General features: G+C 35.8%; 1 protein-coding gene across 1 annotated transcript; it reads right to left on the reverse strand.

The window, feature by feature from the left end:
* Positions 1-1,093: 1,093 nt before the first annotated feature.
* Positions 1,094-22,268, reverse strand: LOC109261437 (rab proteins geranylgeranyltransferase component A 1-like). Its single transcript, XM_053891447.1, has 3 exons — positions 22,109-22,268; positions 16,215-16,375; positions 1,094-4,471 (listed from the first exon to the last, which is right to left on the reverse strand). Exons 1-3 carry the CDS (start codon positions 22,251-22,253, stop codon positions 4,280-4,282), a joined length of 498 nt encoding a protein of 165 aa, XP_053747422.1. The 5' UTR covers positions 22,254-22,268; the 3' UTR covers positions 1,094-4,279.
* Positions 22,269-23,113: the final 845 nt, after the last annotated feature.

A 23,113-nucleotide genomic window follows, 5' to 3' on the forward strand; every position in this document is an offset into this window, starting at 1 on the left:
CTCTGCTAAATTGATAGTCTATTTTTTTTTTACCCCACATGAAAATCCTGAATAAAACAACTCACTAATGTTTTTAGATCAGCAAGTGTCCATGTCTAAAGAATATTTCTTTTAGGGGTCAGCTGTATCATTGAGAGGAAAAGGATTTACACATGCAAGTCCCATTAATATTAATAGGAGTTACCAGCATAAATCACACTGCAGTGATAGGTGAAAAGACTCTCCAGCCTACTAGAATTCCAGTTCTAATGATTATCTGTCAAATGGCCCTAAAAGTCATCATAACCAGGAAGAGCGGACATGGCAACTTGTATGGGAAGGGCATGTCATTGCAGCTCCACAGCTAAACTATATTAATGGAAAGAAAACTTGCCTTCAAAATGTGATGTGGGATGCTAAGTGTTAAACCACTTATCGAATGTTTTAAAAATTCCACCATTAAAGAGGTGAATTCAAACATCAAATCACTTGTTTAAAAAAAAAGTGTGAATATTGTATGAGCTCCAAGATGCTTGAAGGATAATATGGCTACTTGTTTAAAAATTAAATTAACCTTATTTTTCTTAAATTTATGGATCATCTCACAGATAAATTGTCAGCTTTGAAAGACTCCTGTTATCTTTTGAATGCATTCTATCTAACACGCTTTAGGAAAATACCTGGAATTGACAGAAAATGTCACTCTGCTTTAATTATTTGATTCAAGAGCAAATCATAGTTCACTGAATGATTTCTGTAAAAAGAACATCAGCAGTCTCTTATCTATTTCAAGTAAGTTGTTAGGGATTCAACCACCATAGAGAAAAACATTTCATGTTCTCATTCACCAAGTAAATATAAAAAACAATTCATATTCTCATATACTAAGTGAGATGTGAAAACAGTTTGTAGGCAATCAATGTACTATAAAACCATAGTTCATGCCTCACAGCACTGATTTCAAACAGAATGAGGTCTGATGCTGGCATCTAGAACAATTTGCTAAGTAAATCAACCCATGTATCATTTGATTGCCTTTCTCAAGTGCTTAGAAACAAAACCAAGTATACAGCTGGATAATTAATTGCTTAAATAGTAGACTGATACCAACAAATCAGTTCCAAGACAATCTTTAATTTCTTGGCATACACGCAAAATTTTAATGTTGAAAACTAGGAAACCATGCCTGAAAGGCATCAAAACAGATTTTACTTCCTCTGAAAACTTTACTGTTACTGTGTGAAAATTATGAATAATCATATTTATGCTTTTGAAGTGCATATAAGAAAATTGCCCAGGAGTAGAGATAGATCACTCAATACCAATAGCAGTAAATAACTTACTTGTAAGAAAATTATTTAATTATTGCTTTGAAGGATCAATACTACTTAGCAATCAAATTTCAACAAAATTTTTTGAGATCTTTAGGACTTTAGACAAAGGGCTGCCTTTTTGGTAAGTACAGCTGTGACAGAAGTTAATCATTAGCATGGTCATTATTTTAGATAAAAGGCTGCCAATCTCAGAAACTACCATTCTAGAAGTTAACTATTAACGTGGCCATTTTACTACAGGCAACTAAGTATCACTGGAGATGGGAAAAATTGTAATTCAGTTTTCCTATAGAAAAATACCTAAATTTATAGTATCTATCTACCTATCTACCTACCTACCTACCTATCTGCTTTTCTGGATAGGCATACCAACCAGACAAAGACACAGTAGCAACACAGGGTAATTGGCTTTCATAATCACTAAACTGAGTGGTATTACCATGTTTGGTTAAAAAAGCATGCATAACTAAACATTTTAAACATATGAATCAAAATTCTTTGACAATAATGTTCAGCATTTTAAATTAGCTACTGAAACTTCTGTATTGCATATGACATGTTAACTTTATTTATATAACCTCAGGCTTATGATTCTACAACAAAACCAAAAAGTTTTTCTGTTTTAAAACTATAAAAAAATTTATTTGCAGTACTTAAGACAGCTGAAAAGAAAGCTCTTAGAATAATTTCTATTACATTCTGAGGCAACAGGAAATATTTAAGATTCTCTATTAAAATGTTTTAAATGGTTGTGTAATATTTTAGTCACCACTAATCATATTTAGGAACTTTTAAATATTTCAATAGTATTTAATAAATAACCTGGAAGAGATTATGAGGATGGCTAATGGATAAAATAGGGTACAATATGGGTTGGGCCATGAGACCACAAAATATCTCCTTGTCTACATATAGATAGCTGCAGTAAAGCTATCGTAATTTTCTAGTTATTATTCTGAGCCTACTCTGATTGTTTACATAAATATGTATGCTGCATTCAAGAGGCCTTAACTCTTAGACTGTAACAAAGTACAGTATTTTAATTGGTGCCAGTGTATTCAGACTCAATACTTTTATACAGTGGGACCTTTCATATTGCTGGTATTGAGGGGCAGGGCCAATACCTGGTGCTTCTAGGTATGTATTGTGCATTTAGACCATGGCATAAGTTGGGTTTTGGGAAACATGATTTAAGATCTGAATCTATTAACAAAATATATTATAATGTGATTCCACTATCCCTGATTTGTATGATAATATAAAAGGGGAAGAGAGACACAGAAGGGTCCAAAGAGATAGGAGATGGGCTGTACAATGGGCAGAGCAGTTAAGAGCAGCCTGAGAGGCTGGGAAGGTTTTCCTTTCACCTGGATTCAGTTGTATCTACAGGGGATTGGAAAGGTGAGGCAAGGGCTACATTCCTTGGTTCTTTCCATTTCTTAGGAGTCTGTGACCTGAAGAGCTCATAGCCCCACTGCAACTGAAGTAAGAACTACATGATTTCTACTATAGCTATGGCTCTCTGATTGGCAATATAGGCCAGAATGCACAATAAACATTTTATGTATTTAATTATTGAAACAAATTAAGTCTAAACTATTGCTCAAATAAAGCACATCATCAGAGCTTGGCATCTGGAAAAATTTTAAATTGTCATGGTCATTGTAACTAGGTTTGCTGGCTATGTACAACCCTAACATTTTTATGTTAAGTGTATATTAGGGTTTACCAATTGTCATATTGTATTGAGTCTTTAGTGGTTTTAGGTTTACCTACCAGAAAAGGAATATGAATAATTTATACAGTGCTTTCCTTATTAAGATTCAAAACCAAAATTCCATGTTACTATGTTTTATGGTCTATAGACTATAAAATACTAATTTAGGAAATAGTTTTATTTTAAAAGCTTAATGCAATAAAAACACTGTGATCTACTGTGTTGGGGGAGTTGACAGCAAACAATTTGCTGCATGAGATTTTTGATATTCACCTTCAAGTCAAGGGGAAAACAACATTCCCCCCAACCCCCAAAAATCATTTTAAGGTTTGCACTGCATTTATCTTCAAAATCATCCTCCTAAGGTAGGGAGAGTGTTACTATTTCTATCTTACATATGGAGAAAGTGAGCCCTATTTTTAGACAAAATAAACAATTTGTCTAATCTCATCAGTAGTATAGCTAGGACTAAACTGGGTCCATATACAATTAGGTTCTAATTACTTGACTAGACAGAATTTCCACATACTGATGAGAATATCCAAATCTTTCTTTCCATGACTTCAGTCCTATAAGCTTTCCTAGTGTGCAAATGATTCACATACAAATAGCACTACTAACATTAAAAAATGTTGAGTAAATGGACTCATGATTTGTTTGTAAAAATGTATACCTTAATATTGGAGTTTTCAATAATTCTCAAGATAGAAAACAAACCAAACCTCTATTCCAAACAGGCTCCTGCCTATATCAGGATATTTTAGCTCTCCTCAATTACATTTACATGTGCTTTTATCATTGGTGCCATCATGCTTATATCCATAAAGAAAATAGAATTAAAATAATCACAGGAAATACGTGACTGGATTCTGAAGATGTGGATTTCAATCAAAGATCCAAAGTGATAAGCAAAAGCTTTCCTAATACCACAGAATTATTAACAATGCATAGGATCACTTTCATATCCACAGCTATATTCCTGGAAATGAATCCATTTATATTCATCTGCTTATTCCACAGGTGTATTATCTTAAAGTAGGCAAGCCAATGTGGTTTACAAGTATTTTGTGCTCTTGCAATGTCCTCTTTCAGGAAAATCCCCTTTTGGATTTCTATGCCCTGTTTTCTTGGTAATAATGTATGTCAACTGGCTGCTGTTTTCTAACATTTTTCAAACATTTCTTCCATGAAAAAGACTCTGAGGCCAGAAGGAATTTTCAAAGTGCGTGTATAGTTTGGTGTATATCCATTATTGAGAGGACTGCTCTGGGTTTCCCAGACTTCTGCTTTCCTGGGGAGTCTCTGAGTTCACTTCTGGTATGAAACTAGATTCTGAAGCCTCTGATTGTAAACTGTCCCCATCAATGACAATGTCTTCAGGATTTGGTGGGGGTGGACAGAAGTCTTCGTTGGGGCAGATTTGCTGGAAAAGTGTTTCAGCCTGGACAGGGAAGAAAGGACATGATAGTTTTTGGTTATCAGCTTAAAATGTATATGACTTTCTGAAATTATTTTAAAAATGAAGGTATCACCCTTGAAAATTTCTTTGTTACAAAACTTTATCAAGTATACACTATCTTTTAAAATCCACTTTCAGAATTTCATGACTTTCCTCCAATTCTATGCAAGCTTTCAGGACCACCCTTCATGTATTATCAGTATTTGACCAGATTATCAACCGTTCATCCCCCCAGCCAAAATTCCAAAGGGAACCAGCTCCCATCACCGAACTTGCTTGCATCTCACAAATATCCAACACTGTGCTTCAGTGGATCCATCCCTCCCAGGGGCCTGCCTCCCTCCCAGTGCTGCAGGGCCCCTCCAACAGGAGACCACCACAGGCAAAGTGAGCTAACCTACCCCTCCCTCCCCTGTGTACCTTGCAGATCCACCCCGGCTAATATGCCAGATCCCATCAAAGCAGCACCACAAGCCTGGCAGTGTACAAGTAGCCCAGAAAGGGGCCACACCACTCCACAGTGAGTCCTGCTCCTGGAAGAGGGGAAGATAAGGTACACACCAATCTGACTATGGCCCCAGTGGTGGGCTGGGGACAGACATCAGGTATGACTGTGGCCTCGCCCACCAACACAAGTTACTCTGGACAGCACAGGGGAAGTTCTCTGCAGTTTGGAGCCACCTCAGAGACTACCCAAAATGACAAAACGGAAGAATACACCTCAAAAGAAACTCCAGGAAGTAGCAACAGCTAATGAATTGATCAAAAACGATTTAAGCAATACAACGGAACAAGAATTTAGAATAATAGTCATAAAATTAACTGCTGGGCTTGAAAAAAGCATAGAGGACAGCAGAGAATCTATTGCTACAGAGATCAAGGGACTAAGAAATAGTCATGAGGAGCTAAAAAATGCTATAAGTGAGGTGCAAAATAAAATGGAGGTGACCACAGCACGGATTGAAGAGGCAGAGGAAAGAATAGGTGAATTAGAAGATAAAATTATGGACAAAGAGGAAGCTGAGAAAGAGAGAAAAAAAATCCAGGAGTATGAGGGGAGAATTAGAGAACTAAGTGATGTAATCAAGCACAACAATATCCATATAATAGGAATTCCAGAAGAGGAAGAGAGAGAGAAAGGGGCTGAAGGTGTACTTGAACAAATCAGAGCTGAGAACTTCCCTTATCTGGGGAAGGAAAAAGGCATTGAAATCCAAGAGGCAGAGAACTCCCTTCAGACATAACGTGAATTGATCTGCGTGACATATCATAGTGAAACTGGCAAAACACAAGGGTAAAGAAAAAATTCTGAAAGCAGCTAGGGAGAAACAGGATCTAACTTACAAAGGGAGACCCATAAGAGTAGTGGCACACCTATCTACTGAAACTTGGCAGGCCAGAAAGGAATGTCAGGAAACCTTCAATGTGATGAACAGAAAACATATGCAGCCAAGAACCCTTTCCAGCAAGTCTGTCATTCAGAATATAAGGAGAGATAAAGGTCTTCCCAAACAAACAAAAACTGAAGGAATTCATCACCATTAAACCAGCCCCACAAGGGATCCTAAGAGGGATTCTGTGAGTTAAATGTTGCAAGGACCACAAAGTACCAGAGACCTCACTATAAGCATGAAAGCTACAGACATCACAATGACTCTAAACCCTTATCTTTCAATAATAACACTGAATATAAATGGACTAAATGCTCCAAACAAAAGACATAGGGTATCAGAATGGAAAAAACAAAAAAACAAAAAAAAACAAAACCAAGACCCATCTATTTGCTGTCTACAAGAGACTCATTTTAGACCTGAGGACACCTTCAGATTGAAAGTCAGGGGATGGAGAACTATCTATCATGCTACTGGAAGTCAAAAGAAAGCTGGAGCAGCCATATTTATACCAGACAAACTAGACTTTAAATTAAAGGCTGCAACAAGAGATGAAAAAAGGCATTACAAAATAATTACAGGGTCTATCCATCAGAAAGAGCTAATAATTATAAATGTCTATGAGCCGAATACAGGAGCCCCCAAATATATAAAATAATTAATAACGAACATAAGCAACGTTATTGATAAGACTGTGGTAATTGCAGGGGACTTTAATACCCCACTTGCAGCAATGGATAGATCATCTAGACACAGGGTCAATAAAGAAACAAGGGCCCTGAATGATACACTGGATCAGAGGGACTTGACAGATATATTTAGAACTCTGCATCTCAAAGCAACAGAATATACTTTCTTCTTGAGTACATATTGGAACGTTCTCCAAGATAGATCACATACTGGGTCACAAAAGAGCCGTTCATAAGTATACAAGAATTGAAATCATACCATGCACACTTTCAGACCAAAATGCTATGAAACTTGAAATGAACCACAGGAAAAAGTCTGGAAAACCTCCAAAAGCATGGAGGTTAAAGAACACCCTACTAAAGAAGGAATGGGTCAACCAGGCAATTAGACGATATTAAAAAAATACATGGAAACAAATGAAAATGAAAATACAAGAACCCAAAAGCTTTGGGATGCAGTGAAGGCAGTCCTGAGAGGAAAATACATTGCAATCCAGGCCTATCTCAAGAATCAAGAAAAAACTCTAAAAACTTTACAGCACACCTAAAGGAAATAGAAGCAGAACAGCAAAGACACCCCAAACCCAGCAAAAGAAGACAAATAATGTAGAGCAGATCAATGAAACCAAGAGTTGTTTTTTTGAAAAAATAAACAAAATTGATAAACCTCTAGCCAGGCTTCACAAAAAGAAAAGGGAGATGACCCAAATGGATAAAATCATGAATGAAAATGGAATTATTACAACCAATCCCTCAGAAATACAAGCAATTATCAGGGAACACTAGGAAAAATTATATGCCAACAAACTGGACAACCTGGAAGAAATGGACAAATTCCTAGGCACCCACACACTTCCAAAACTCAATCAGGAGGAAATAGAAAACTTGAACAGACCCATAACCAATGAAGAAATTGAATCAGTTATTGAAAATCTCCCAACAAATAAGAGTCCAGGATCAGATGGCTTCCCAGGGGAATTCTACCAGGCATTTAAAGCAGAGATAATACTTATCCTTCTGAAGCTGTTCCAAACAACAGAAAGGGAAGGAAAACTTCCAGACTCATTCTATGAATCCAGCATTACTTTGATTCCTAAACCAGACAGAGACCCAGCAAAAAAAATCAGAACTACAGGCCAATATCCCTGATGAATATGGATGCAAAAATTCTCAGTAAGATACTAGTGAATAGAATTCAACAGCATATAAAAAGAATTATTCACCATGAACAAATTGGATTCATTCCTGGGCTGCAGGGATGGTTCAAAATTCACAAATCAATCAATATGATACATCACATTAATAAAAGACAAGAACCATATGATCCTGTCAATCGATGCAGAAAAAGCATTTGACAAAATTCAGCATCCTTTCTTAATAAAATCCCTCAAGAAAGTCGGTATAGAAGGAACATACTCAAACATCATAAAAGCCATTTATGAAAAGCCCACAGCTAATATCATACTCAATGGGTAGAAACCGAGAGCTTTCACCCTGAGATCAGGAACACAACAGGGATGTCCACTCTCACCGCTGTTGTTTAACATAGTGTTGGAAGTTCTAGCATCAGCAATCGCACAACAAAAGGAAATCAAAGCCATCAAAATTGGCAAAGGTGAAGTCAAGTTTTCACTTTTTTCAGATGACATGATATTGTACATGGAAAGCCCGATAGACTGCACCAAAAGTCTGCTAGAACTGATACATGAATTCAGCAAAGTCGCAGAATACAAAATCAATGTACAGAAATCAGTTGCATTACACTAATAATGAAGCAACAGACAAATAAAGAAACTGATCCCATTCACAATTGCACCAAGAAGCATAAAATACCTAGGAATAAACCTAACCAAAGATGTAAAAGATCTGTATGCTGAAAACTATAGAAAGTTTATGAAGGGAATTGAAGAAGATATAAAGAAATGGAAAAACATTCCGTGCTCATGGATTGGAAGAAAAAATATTGTGAAAATGTCAATACTACCCAAAGTTATCTACACATTCAGTGCAATCCCAATCAAAATTGCATCAGCATTCTTCTTGAAGCTAGAATAAGCAATCCTAAAATTTGTATGGAACCACAAAAGACCCCGAATAGCCAAAGTAATATTGAAGAAGAAGACCAAAGCTGGAGACATCACAATCCCAGACTTTAGCCTCTACTACAAAGCTGTAATCATCAAGGCAGCATGGTATTGTCAGAAAAACAGACACATTGGCCAATGGAATAGAATAGAGACTCCAAAATTGGGCCCACAAAAATATGGCCAACAAATCTTTCACAAAGCAGGAAAGAATATCCAATGGAAAAAAGATAGTCTCTTTAACAAATGGTGCTGGGAGAACTGGACAGCAACATGCAGAAGAATGAAACTAGACCACTTTCTTACACCATTCACAAAAATAAACTCAAAATGGATGCAGCACCTGAATGTGAGACAGGAAACCATCAAAATCCTAGAGGAGAAAGCAGGAAAAACCTCTCTGACCTCAGCCGCAGCAATTTCTTACTTGACACATCCCCAAAGAAAGGGAATTAAAAGCAAAAATGAACTCTTGGGACCTCATGAAGATGAAAAGCTTCTGCACTGAAAAGGAAACAATCAACAAAACTAAAAGGCAACCAACGGAATGGGAAAAGATATTTGCAAATGACATATCAGACAAAGGGCTAGTATCCAAAATCTATAAAGAACTCACCAAACTCCACACCCAAAAACCAAATAATCCAGTGAAGAAATGGGCAGAAAACATGAATAGACACTTCTCTAAAGAAGACATCCAGATGGCCAACAGGCACATCAAAAGATGCTCAATGTCCATCACTCCTCATCAAGGAAATACAAATCAAAACCAGAATCAGATACCACCTCACGCCAGTCAGAGTGGCTAAAATGAATAAATCAGGAGACTATACATGCTGGAGAGGATGTGGAGAAACAGGAACCCTCTTGAACTGTTGGTGGGAATGCAAACTGGTGCAGCCGCTCTGGAAAACAGTGTGGGGGTTCCTGAAAAAATTAAAAATAGATGTACCCTATGGCCCAGCAATAGCACTTCTAGGAATTTATCCAAGGGATACAGAAGTGCTGATGCATAGGGGCACTTGTACCCCAATGTTTATAGCAGCTCTTTCAACAATAGCCATACTATGGAAAGAGCCCAAATGTCCATCAACTGATGAATGGATAAAGAAATTGTGGTTTATATACACAATGGAATACTACTTGGCAATGAGAAAGCATGAAATATGGCCTTTTGTAGCAAGGTGGATGGAACTGGAGAGTGTTATACTAACTGAAATAAGTCATACAGAGAAAGACAGATACCATATGTTTTCACTCTTATGTGGATCCTGAGAAACTTAACAGAAGACCATGGGGGAGGGGATGGAAAAAAAAAAGGCTAGAGAGGGAGGGAGCCAAACCATAAGAGACTGTAAAAACTGAGAATAAACTGAGGGTTGATGTGGGGTGGGAGGGAGGGGAGGGTGGGTAGTGGGCATTGAGGAGGGCACCTGTTGGGATGAGTACTGGGTGTTGTATGGAAACCAATTTGACCATCAATTTCAAAAAAATAAAAAAAAAATTAAAAAAATTTAAAAAAGATTATCAAGTGTTAGATAGCTGAGAATTTAAGGACATTCATTCTTCATGTCAGTACAAATTCAATTTCCCTTAGTATTCTTTATGTAATTTCCCAATAGCTGTACAAATTTAGCATATAATTTTAATGAGTCACTTTTAAAATCAAGAAAAATCTTCATTATTTGCTCAAGTATTTGCTTTTCTGGGATAATTGACCTTCCCCCGGGCTTTAAGGAGTATAACACAGTGTTCAAGATCATGGTCCCTGAATAGATAGCCATGTGCAAATGCTGTCTCTGCGACTTAGTAGCAATGCAATTTGGGGGAATGCTTAGTTAACTCCTGAGCCTTGCTTTCCTTGTCTGTAAAAGGACAGACAAATGTAAAAAATGGCCGAGACTAACTAAGCCTCTACATATGGTAGCTGTTATCACTGTTATTAATAATAACTTAAGTTAAAACGTCAAGATTTAAGCTGAACTTAGTCTGGCAGGGTAAGAGAATAAGAAAGTGAATGTGATCTTAATTAATGACAAATACATACACACGTGAAAGTAAATGTGACAAGAAACATTGCTATTCTATTCTAAACATATCCCTACTTCTATTTAGATGAATACACCTTTTTTAAAATATGAAATTTATTGTCAAGTTGGTTTCCATACAACACCCAGTGCTCCTCTCAACAGGTGCCCTCCTCAATGCCCACTACCCACCCTCCCCTCCCTCCCACCCCCCATCAACCCTCAGTTTATTCTCAGTTTTTAAGAGTCTCTTATGGTTTGGCTCCCTCCCTCTCTAACTTTTTTTTTCTTCCCCTTCCCCATGGTCTTCTGTTAAGTTTCTCAGGATCCACATAAGAGTGAAAACATATGGTATCTGTCTTTCTCTGTATGACCTATTTCACTTAGCATAAAGAATGAACTATTGGGACCTCACGAAGATAAAAAGCTTCTGCACTGCAAAGGAAACAATCAACAAAACTAAAAGACAACCAACAGAATGGGAAAAGATATTTGCAAATGACATATCGAACAAAGGGCTAGTATCCAAAATCTATAAAGAACTTGCCAAACTCCACACCCGAAAAACAAATAACCCAGTGAAGAAATGGGCAGAAAACATGAATAGCTCTTTTGTTTAGATGAATACAACTCATTGGTAGATCAGGGTCCCTGCGATACTAGAGAGCTTGCACTCTATCCTATTGGTAAACAAAAGCCATTAAATGGTTTTAAGATATATGTTTGTTTTAAAGGCTACAATGTCTTTCTGTACTGCTTCAATCCTTCTTCCTGACATGCACACAAAGTCATTCATTAGGCCAGAAGTTGACAACTATGGCCCGCAGGTCAAATCCAGCCTGTTTTTTTGTAAATAAAGTTTTATTGGAACACAGCCACTCTCATTCATTTGTCTATTTTCTATAGCTGTTTTTGCACTGCAATGGCAGGGTTGAGTAGATGCCAAAGGGATGACAGGGATTGCAAAATCTATTTACCATCTGGCTATCTACAGTTGGTAGACTCCTGCATTAGGTAATTAAAATTGACATTCCTTGTGAATGGGTGGAAGGACAGTAAATAGGAAATTTTGAGCTTTGATGTGAAGTTGAAAGAAGAGATGGAGAGAAAAAGTTTCCTTCTTTCTTGAGTATAGTTCAAGGGTACTATTTTTGGATATGTCATTTTACGATGACTATTTTGAAATGAAATATTTGAGATGCCTGCTTCATTCCCTACTCCAGGAACTTACCATTATGTTTGCTGGAGACACTTAGCACCTAGAAGTAGGAGGACTGAGGTCAGTCAGAGCTTCCATCTCACAATTCAGTTCCTCTAATGGTCTTTTTGTCTTTTATCTCAACCTTGTCTTTCTATAGAACTTCTCTCTCCCCCTCACTTCCTTTCACTCTCTGCATGCAATCAATGACTAAATCATAACAATCTTCTTTCCTACTTCTTGACTCCATTTTTTTCCTTCCCTCTAGCCATAGCCCAGGCATACATTTTCTTTCCATTAGACAATAGCAATATCTCAGAACCGGACTGGTCACCTTGCCTTGAGGGTTCCCTCAGGTAATCCATCTCTATGCTGCCTTCAGAAGGGTCTATGGAAATGAAATTCTGTTTATGCCATTTTCTGGCTTAAAACATTTCAATGACTCCACACTTCTAACAAGATAAAAATCCAAGATCCTTGTTATGGCATACAAAACTCTACAGGCCTACTTCTCTGGCCTTATCATTTATTTAATCTCATTTTCACCTTTCAGACCTTTTGCTTCACTAATACCTATCTATGGGTGCTGCCTTAAACACACCATGATGTTTATATCCTGGATTGGTGTAGATGTTGGAATGTTTCAATTATCTTCCATTTGTATGGGGAATTGCTACTCATCTTTTATATCTCTCTATGTAAAGTTCTTTGACTCCTAAATAGAGCTCATGGCTCCTCTGTTTTATTTTTGAACTTTGACATTATTCTATTATTGCATATACTGCACTGCACTGTCATTTGTTTACATGTTCTTCTCCTTAGTAGACAGTGATTCCTCCAGGGATGAAAAGGACTGGGTTTCATTCAACTATTCCTGGTGTGGAATAGAACCCCAATATACATTTTTTAACAAACTGAAAAATTTTAAAAACTGTATATTGTAGAAATGTTGAATATAATACTTAATACTACTTCTTTACTTCTACTCCAGTTCCTCTGTATCTCTCTCACACCTTGTCTCCCTTTTGTTACCTCCCTATAGGATACATTTTCCCCTGGACCTCAGGCCCTGTGGCTGGATCCCACCCTCTCTTTCCATATATCCTTGTCACATTCTGTCTCCTAGAATTGCCAACCAATCGCAGGCACCACCCTTATTTGTGTTCTACCTGCTGGTGCAACTCTCACCATCAGCCCATCTGCCACTGGCCCTCACTAATGCCAATTTCCTACGGCCAGCCTCCAGCCCTTACAGTCTTTCCTCTAATTGCTGGAACCTCTAAGGGTCAACTGCCATGTTCTGGAAGGTCTATCTAATGCTTCTTGGTCTGCTGCATTTTATTTGCTAACTAAGCCTCGATTGTGAGAGTTGTCATAAAGAGGCTAATTCATAGTGAATTGTTAGCTTTTAAATCCTTCTTGCCCTTTTTAAGCCAAAAGTTAGCTTAAAGGGTAGTTTCAGGTGGCTAAAGACATTAAAAAGGCATAATTATGTGATGACTCGGCTTCTTTATACTGGGAAGTATAGAAAGGACACACTGAGTTATTGAAGACATTCTTATGTTTATTTAACACACATCTGCACAAAACATAAAAAAATGTCAATCTAGCAGTTTAATGTATTTAGAATAATGTATCCACATTAACAAGATGAAAGTAGCACAGCACACTAGATGAATGTACAAGCACTGGGGTCCAACAGACTTGAGTTTAAGTTTTGGCTTGCAAATTACCAGCTATGTGATCTTTGGACAAGTTATTTAGCCCCTGTTGGGTCTTAGTTTCCTCATCTGTAAAATGGCCATGTCACAGACACTCATATGGCTGTGAGGACCAAATGAAATAATATATATATGATGGTACACAGAAAATGCTCAATGAATGGTGGCTTTACAAAATGTGACACCTAAAATCGCCCTCTCCCTCAATGGCATGAGAAAGTGAAGGATAATGGAATATGTGAGCAACTTGATAGGCCATATGATCTATAAAACTATAAACTTCAACTTACAAATTCTGTACCAAAAGTCATAAACAAATTGCTAATATGCCATAAAGACAACATTCTAAATGGTGGTTTTAGGCTGCCCACATCAGCTAATTTAAACCATTTTACACTTGAAATATAATACAAAGTATACAGTACTATATAATTATTCTTGTTCTCATGGTAGTGGCACTTCCTAGGGGATGGGGGCTCCTGAAGGAGGAGAGCTATCAATGATCTTGGGAGTAGAGAACAATAGACCAGTCTGTTCATCAGTATGTGTGGATAAATGAGACACTACTTGTATTAAGAAAAGAGATATCATATGTCATTTTCAGAAAAAAAAATTGAAGTAACAAACTATAAGAAAAACCAGATTCTTTCTTTCACAGAAAGAATCACAATTATCACTTGGGCTAGCATCATTGTGGTGATAATAGAGAATGTCTTGGTGTGCTCTTGCACACTTTAACTTGTATTAAACAGAGATCACTTTATATTTTTAGTATGTTTTCAAATCATAAATAGTTCCATATGAACACAAGGGTGATAAGACTATGCTATTCAACATCTATACATTTACAAATAAGAAAAGCAGATGCAAACTTGCTAACAGGTAAAATAAAGCATTTTATTTGTAAAAAAGGGAATCTGCTGGTGCTTATGTTTGGTATATAGCCTAAAGCCTTAGGTGATGTTCTAAGAGCTTTTATAGACAATTTAGAAAACAAAAGTAATCAATTAGTGAGTGGGTTAAACATATGATGAAATACTGGAATTAGAATAGTTTATCTGAACACACTAGCTATTTATAAATATTATTACTGATGCCCTTTAAAGTAGGTATTACTTCTCCCCAAAGTGATGTGAGGCTAAAGGTATATAACAATTAAAACTATTCATATTTAATAGCATATAATTAGTGCCAGAAGTAGCATTATTATTGTTTTTTATTATTATAACATTGAAGTGTATCTTCTGAGGAAGCAAGTTACTTCATAACAAAATTATTCTTTAATTATAATCTTTTAGCTGATAGTTTAGATTACATTAGCACTTGTATAATAAGCCGTTATGTAAAATGCCTTCCATTTTGGCTAAAAAAACATTAAAGTTCACTCAGTAATAAAAATGACCTAAGCTATCTGGCTGAAAACATGTTGGCAATTTCCGCTCAGAAAAAAATTGGAACATCAAAGCAAAAATGCCTTGGTCATTTTAAGCCATAAATGCAGAACTGGAACCATCTTGGGTTCCTATTAAACTAATAGAATGAATGATAGAGAACTTCCCACTTTTGATATCACTGGCTGAATAGGATTATCCAGGATCACCATTTGACTCTGAAGATGAGAAACAAAGAATGTGGCAAAAACTACAGATGCATGGGGTCATGGCCTTGCCATTGTGACTAAAAATTAAAGGGTCAATGAAGCCATTTGCTCCTATGAGATCCCTGCCACTAGTAGGATTGAAAATTCTATCTGTGGTCTTAAAACAATGTTAAATTATCCATTTATTGATTCAATAGATATGCCAACTATATCTGTGAAAAGTGTAGACTTGTGCCTCAAAAAATATATTTTCTGTTCTTTTCCTGTCAAGTGCAGAGAAATGTATTTATATATGCACATAGATCTTCATCTGAATGGAATCATAGTTCACTCTTAGCAGCTTTTCTCAGCCTGCGCTATACCAGTTCATAGCCTTGTCCAGAAGTGCTGTCACAAAATTCCACCTTGATTTAGCATATTCCTCAGCAGCTATGACAGTAGCTTTTGGAACACCAGCTTGTGTCAAAACATTAAAGGAATCATGTTAACTGTGAGAAACTAAGTTACATGATCTTTTCCAAAATAAAAAAAAAATGGGTTAAGACCATTTAAAAATTACATTTTGTATGCAATTACTTACTGACTTAGTTATACTCCTTTTGAAATGACTCAGAAGTTAACAAAGAAAAACGGTTCATGTATTTCAAAATAACAAGAGGCCAACAGTTTAAATTAGAAGCAAAATTTCTTTGGAAAACTGGCATTATAAATTCATTTTTCAGAATCTGTATTTCTAACATCTTCCATCCTTATTCCCACAATGGAACTCCTAAATTCTTTTTTGCAATTCATTATTGTAGTCAAGAATGTGAAAATATTGAATACTATATTTCAAGTATATTTAAAGAAACTTTGTCATTCATAGGAAAAAGTTTGGGGGCAAATTACAGAGGTAGTATTAAATGACAGAGATGCTTTTATAGTCTTTTTTCTCACATCCCAGAGGAAAAAACAACTTACTGTCCCTACCACACCAAGTTTTTAACACAAAACAGAGAAACACCAACAGCCTTACCTGTTTGACCGCATTATCATTTCCTAAACCACAGTCTGGGCCAGAGCAGACATAAATGTTGGATGGTAAATCATTATAAGAGTTCCTGCTGACATCTGAAGAATCTCTCATATTGAAGTAAAGAGCCCACAAAAGTCTTGGTTTCTCATCTTCTTCATTTTCTAAATGTAGACATAAATTTTAGTCACATCTAAAGCACAATAAGGATGTCATTTAATACAGTATGTAGCCAATTACTAACAAACCATGACTGTATAGTGTAGTAAATGAGAGCTTTGTATGTAAAAAAATAGTAAATCTGTATCCACATACTCTAATACATGTGTATATTTCAAGCAATGATGGCTTTTCAACCTCAAATAAGATTACTAGTATGTTACTTAGATATAACACCTATTCTCTTCAATTTCTATTATTTCTTCTCAGCAATATCATAGTGCTTCTGATCACATTCATCCTTAAATTATGTCAATGAAGAAGATAACACATTTTTTTATGTTTCACATAAACAAACCAACTTGAAAATTATATACAGTAAGTCAATGATATATACAGGATTGTGAGATATCCAGAGGAGACAAGTCTATAGAGACAGAAAGTAGATTAGTGGTTACTTAGGGCTGGGGGAATTCGAGTAAGTGAGGGATTACTGCTAATGGGTGTGAGGTTTCTATTTTAGGTGATGGACATATTCTGAAATTGTGGTGATGTATGAACAATTTGATGATGAACATATTAAAAACATTGAATTTTACACTTTATGTGTGTGAACTGTATAGTATGCAGATTATATCTCAATAAATTCATAATTATATCTTAATAAAGCCACTATTAAAAAATAGTGTATATGGGATTAAAACATTAATATCCTAAAACACTGATGCTTTGTCCTACTGGATTATAGAAGCAATGGCAACTGGCAAAAAATAAAAATAAGGTTGCGAGTGCTTGCTTCAACAGCATATATATTAAATTGGAACAAAGATAAAGATGTGAGACTTCAAGTTGTTTTTAGCACACATTCTCTCATTTAACAGCAAGCATCTATTATGTGTGTTAGGCATTAGGCTAGCAGCTAGAAATACACAGGTAAAGTAGACTTAGTCCTTAGGCTCCTGATGTTTTATATTCCCTAATACAGAGCCTAGCACATAACAGACACTCAATGAACAACTGTTAAATTGATTTTAATCCTGCTTTCAGGTATAATCAAAATATGATATGCTTATTAAAAGGTTCAACCTTAGATGTATATAAAGATTACCCAAGACCATGGGGCACCTTGTGAATCATAAAGAAAATACTAAAGGTATAACTAGTTAATTAGCTCTTATTGTTAAACTGGAAATCAATGTAGAGAAATTCACAGCTAATTGTAGTATTCAGTTAACAAGAATGCCCAATTCCCCAATTCAGGATAAACAGGATTTTGTTATATTTAATTTAAAATATCTCTACTACGGGGCGCCTGGGTGGCTCAGTTGGTTGAGCGGCCGACTTCGGCTCAGGTCATGATATCAGTTTGTGAGTTCAAGCCCTGCGGTGGGCTCTGTGCTGACAGCTTGGAGCCTGGAGCCTGCTTCAGATTCTGTGTCTCCTCTCTCTGCCCATCCCCTGTTTGTGCTATCTCTGTCTCTCAAAAATAAATAGATAAATGTAAAAAAAAAATTAAAATATCTCTACTACAAAAATACCAGTTATAAGGGGTGCCTGAGTGGCTCAGTTGGTTGAGCATCTGACTTCAGCTCAGGTCATGATCTCATGGTTTGTGGGTTCAAGCCCCACGTCAGGCTCTGTGCTGACAGCTCAGAGCCTGGAGCCTGCTTCGGATTCTGTGCTTCCCTCTCTCTGCCCCTCCCCCAGTCACACTGTGTCTCTCAAAAATGAATAAATGTTAAAAAAATTTAAAAAATACCAACTATGTTATTTTTCTAGTTCATTTTGAATAATCCATTATTATTAGTGTGATAGGATGAAGAAACTCTGAATGGAAGAAGTGATTCCTTACAATGCCCCTTCCTAATGCTAAGATCTATGAGTCAAAGGTATCACTAACTTCATGTAAACATATGATAGATGGTGAAACCTATTTACTGACAAAATAAAGGAATATAAGGAATTCATATTTCACAGCTAAAACCATATGGCTCTTAATAAATTTATTGGTTAAGTTTAGTTTCACTAAATCTTACAGGAAGATAATTAAACATACTGCCCGTGATCTGTGATACCAGACTCCATGAGCATTGCAGAAAAGTGGGCTAAAGTCTGGAATTCCTTTAATATTGCCTAGTCCATTTCTAAGCATACATAAAGAGAATTTATCTTGTATTCTGTGAAAGTTCCAGCTCAAAGGAGGGCTTTCACCCAATAGAAGCTGGGAAAAATGAATACTCCAATAGATTATAGGAAAGAATTTCACAGAGATTGAAGCATTGAGAAGGAACCATGAGGAAGATGAAAAGTTGACATAGGCTGAAGATAAATGCTCTAGATAGAAGGGAGTTATCAGGCTTTGACCTTAAAACCCTCAAAAAGACATATAATTGCTTCATCTTTCTTTGAGGTCAGCTAGAAGGCAGAGAGATAGCTGGAAAAATAACATGCAGTTGAGAAGTACACAGTTGTCAAAAATAAATAGTAAAGCTGCTGAGGTTTGCCTGAGAATATATCACCTAACCAGGAGTAGAACTGGTTTTCTGTAATATCTCATTTCATCAATTAGATAGTGTAAAGGACTAAACATGTAATAGGTAATTTAGAATAAGACCTTGGGCAAATTAAACTGGGGTAAGTACAGAACAAAGTAGACAGAAAAAAAAAATCAACAATGGCATACCAAATAAAGGCAATACATGACCTATAGGTACATGCCATATTTAGGAAGAGACTATTTTAGTAACATAGCAGACTAGCATAAGGCCAAAAGAGTAGGAGACTGTTACAGCTGTGATCAAGTCTGGACACAACAAATACAAAAAGGAATTAAGACAAGGTATTTGATTTCTGAGTCCAACAATTACCTAATATCTTTACCAGCCATGGGCCTCAAAATAACACTGTGAGGGGAATTTTACTTTTTTGAGGTAGGAAATGAATGAGATGGGATGAGATAATTCCACATGCCATATACAATCAAATGAAAAACAGAAAGAACATGGTGCAGCAATGATACTACATTGTACACATTTCAAGATATAGTACTAATGAAATTCTTGCTTCAATTCATAAAGAAATCTCAATTTCCTGAGTAAAATAATAAATCATTTAGGATAGTTATACTACTGCTCACTCAGTGCTTTGAAGAATATTCTGGAGTCTGGAAGAATTAATCCAGATGGGTATGAATGGTGAGCAATCACCTAATTTCCTCACGTGTACAACCAGGTTCATTAAGCATAAAACATCTGAAATTTCTTTGGACTTGGGAGGAGGGAAGGGTTTAGAGATCTTTGATGTTCTTTTTTTAATTTTTTTAATGTTTATTTATTTTTGAGAGACAGAGTGCAAGTGGGGGAGGGGCAGAGAAGGGGGAGACACAGAATCGAAGCAGGCTCCAGGCTCTGAGCTGTCAGCACAGAGCCCTATGCGGGGCTTGAACTCACGAACTGGTAAATCATGGCCTGAGCCGAAATCAGATGCTTAACTGACTGAGCCACCCAGGTGCCCTGAGATCTTTAATGTTCTTAAAGGAGCCTGGGAGGTTAGGGATCTTGGAAGTATTGGTACAACTGTTTCTTAAGACAGAACATATGTCAAGAGCTCCAGGTGATAAATGTAAAAAGTAAGAGAAGGAAAGAGAGAATACCATTCACAACCCTACTGGAATTTTTCAGATACACCAGCAAATAAGTACTATATCTGAGAAGAGAACATTATCTTTTACAATAAATAAACTTCCTTGCAAGGTAACTAGGCTGACTTTCAGAAAGATTTATGAAGTATAGCACTAAACAGAAAGTAGAACTCAAATAAAAAGAAAAAATTAGCTCAAGTAACATTATTCCTTTGGCACACATTTTAAAACAAAATAATTACAATGCTCCAAAGTATAAAGCTTCATATCACCATCAAGTAATTAAAACTTAATAATAATGATCATTAATCTGTGAAAATAGGGCTTTTGCTGTAGAGAAGAATGTGCTTTTAATGTACTAAAAGTTGATATTGCTCATAAAGTTTCTTCTCATTTAGGCAGGAAAATGAATTGAGTTCTCTTCTCCAGGTGACTTTGCCTCTTTGACCTGCCATGGCCCAGTGCTCACTTTATCTGGTGATTCATTTTCAATAACTCCAACAGTATTTGTTCTGACATTTTAATTAAAATATGACCACTACCTCATCCTGATGATAAAAAGGGCTATGTGTCAGTGAAAACTAGCTTTTCAGTGCCTCAGTGCACCTGAGGACTCCTCTGAGCACATAGTTCTTTCTAAAGAATTTCAGTCAGGTTCTAAACAATACATCATTTCAAAATGGGATCACTTTAACCATTAAGATTAATGTTTAAAAATCTAAAATGGCTAGAGAGTGCTAAGTAATGAACGTGTAATTTGCCCAGCTTGTTGTTTTTAAAAGAAAATTAAATGCATTTTAAAAAGTGAGGAGCAATGATACAAGATTCAAATTTAGTGTATTATTTGAGACTACCACACAATGAAATTAAAACAAAAAAATTATGAAAAATTTCAGAAAGAGGGAAGAAATTCAGAGTTTTTATAAGCAAAGTAATTAAAGCCAAGGATTAGTCCATGATTCCATATTAGGTTTAGAAATATCATCATGTATCATAAGTTTGCAATCAAATTTTTAACAATAATGAAAACATTTATGAGACTTTCCAGTATATAAAATGTAAATATGAAACAAACTAAATTTGAAACTAAAGTGAAATAAAGTTTCAGATTTCAGGATTGTATTCAGGCAGCTAAAAAAGAAATTAATTAATTATACTGATATTAGTTCCTGAAAATGGAGTTTACTGACGTAAATATAAATGCCCCTCTATGTACTATCTCTGCATTAAGAAAACAAATAAGACACATAGATGAACGTAAAGAAAATACAACAGGTGGGAGTAAATAAATGGTTGTCTGAACAAACATAACATCCAAAGGAAATAAAGATATATGACTCAGCAAGGAAACTGGTCATGATTCAAGTACACATGCAAATCCTATATAATAAAAATCACCCTCACTTCATATAAATGAATAATATCCATCAGGCTACTTTTTGATCATTTACATACAAAATACAGCAAAGTTTGCTCCATTCATAGCTATAAGAGCTACTCTATGAGGAGAAAAGTTAAAAAATTTGTGGTTGAAAAACATTTTCCACCATGAATAAATAGCATAGTGCCATATATATTTTGAGAGTTAAATATTTATCGCATCAGTAGCAAGCTACACATTAAAAGACAATTATTAGGAAGGATTTCTACATTTGTCAATTAATATTTTAATATTATATTAGCTTTTTAAAAATGATAACTTTTTCTGATAAAGGAATATATACTCTTATGTGTAATATCTATAAAATTAAGAAAATTAAAAGGAAAAAAATAAAAGTCCATAATTCCATCGAAACTGAGAGATTTACAGGCAGTCTTTTTTTCTATGCATGTGAATATGTACACATATAAATGTGTATTTTTGCACATAATTATACATGTTGTGTGTGAAATGTGTATTTTTCCTTTACCATTATAGAGTGGAATATTTTCCCAGTTTTAGGGAGAGAATGTGTTCGTTCATGCTACTACAATATGTAAGGGCTCTTGCTGAATACATCATATTTCAGTCCAGGTTGCAGAAACCTTCATGATATATCTAAGAGGGTAAAGTGGTTACGTTACCTTTCTATCATAAATCGTTGATTATTACTCTTACCTATCTCCGTTTCGGTATATGGAGTAAACAATTTCTGCACAACTGGTTCTAAATCTTCTCTTGCTGTTTTAGAAGATGTACAAGTCAAATGAACCAAATCTGTTTTAAAAAAAAAATAATATTTTGAGTTCCTGCCTACACACATTTCACTGTGTAATACTCATTTTCAAAGCACTAAGCTGGTGCCACAGGAAATGGAGAGCTGAGCAAGTCATGCCTCCTGCCTTTAAGGAGTTTATAATCTAGTGATGGGAAATATGTAAAAACCATAACAATATGCTATATGTGTTAACACCTAATAATGTGTTAACTAATAACTAAGAGCACACTAAGACCCAAGAAGAAGTAATAGTTGATGGACCAGTTTGTAAAACTAGCAGAGTAGAAAAGCCTAGGAAACCATTTATTCATAGAAAGAGCTTAACTTATCCTTATAACATTCCCAAAGAAGTTGGATAAAGGATTGCTAAGCAAAATAACTATGTAAATAAGACTGAAAATGGAGTATTTATTTACTTACAGAATACAGTTCATATTTTTCGACAGAAAAATTCATTTATACAAACTTTACTGATAAGTTAACATATCATCTATTCATTATAGGGTTCTCTAAGAAACCTTTTGGCGGAACACTATTGGCTTAGAGTGATACATATAGTTGAAAGTCCATAAAATGGCACAAGTTAAAGCAGTATATAGTATTTTCAGAAATTCCAAATCACTTTCCTTTTGCATTTACAGATTCATGGGGCCTGGGCCTCGGAGAAAGTTTGCATTAGAGAATATCATGCACAAAAAAGGCCCTTCATAGAAGTAAAGCACTGTAGCCTAATACATTTAGAATCACTAAAGGCCAACAACAAACATAAAGGAGGGACAAAAAGTTCTGTATATTGAAAGAAAGGACTAAGGGGATCCCTAAATGGAAGAAATTCTTATGGTCAAGGAAAGGGCTTGGGACAGGATAGAATAGCAGGAAGACTATATTAGATAATGGTATAAGTA

Source organism: Panthera pardus, unplaced genomic scaffold (genome assembly GCF_024362965.1).
Source record: "Panthera pardus isolate Hobbes unplaced genomic scaffold, ASM2436296v1 HiC_scaffold_27, whole genome shotgun sequence".
In the NCBI taxonomy this organism is placed as follows: Eukaryota; Metazoa; Chordata; class Mammalia; order Carnivora; family Felidae; genus Panthera; species Panthera pardus.

Excerpts from the sequence above, each read along its gene's own strand:
- LOC109261437 (XM_053891447.1), bottom strand. The coding sequence starts at position 22,253 with ATGTGTGTAGGCAGGAACTCAAAATATTATTTTTTTTTTAAAACAGAT. Across the intron at positions 16,376-22,108 it reads ATATACCGAAACGGAGATAG|AAAATGAAGAAGATGAGAAA; the intron begins GTAAGAGTAATA and ends GTCTACATTTAG. Across the intron at positions 4,472-16,214 it reads ATGATAATGCGGTCAAACAG|GCTGAAACACTTTTCCAGCA; the intron begins GTAAGGCTGTTG and ends TTCCCTGTCCAG.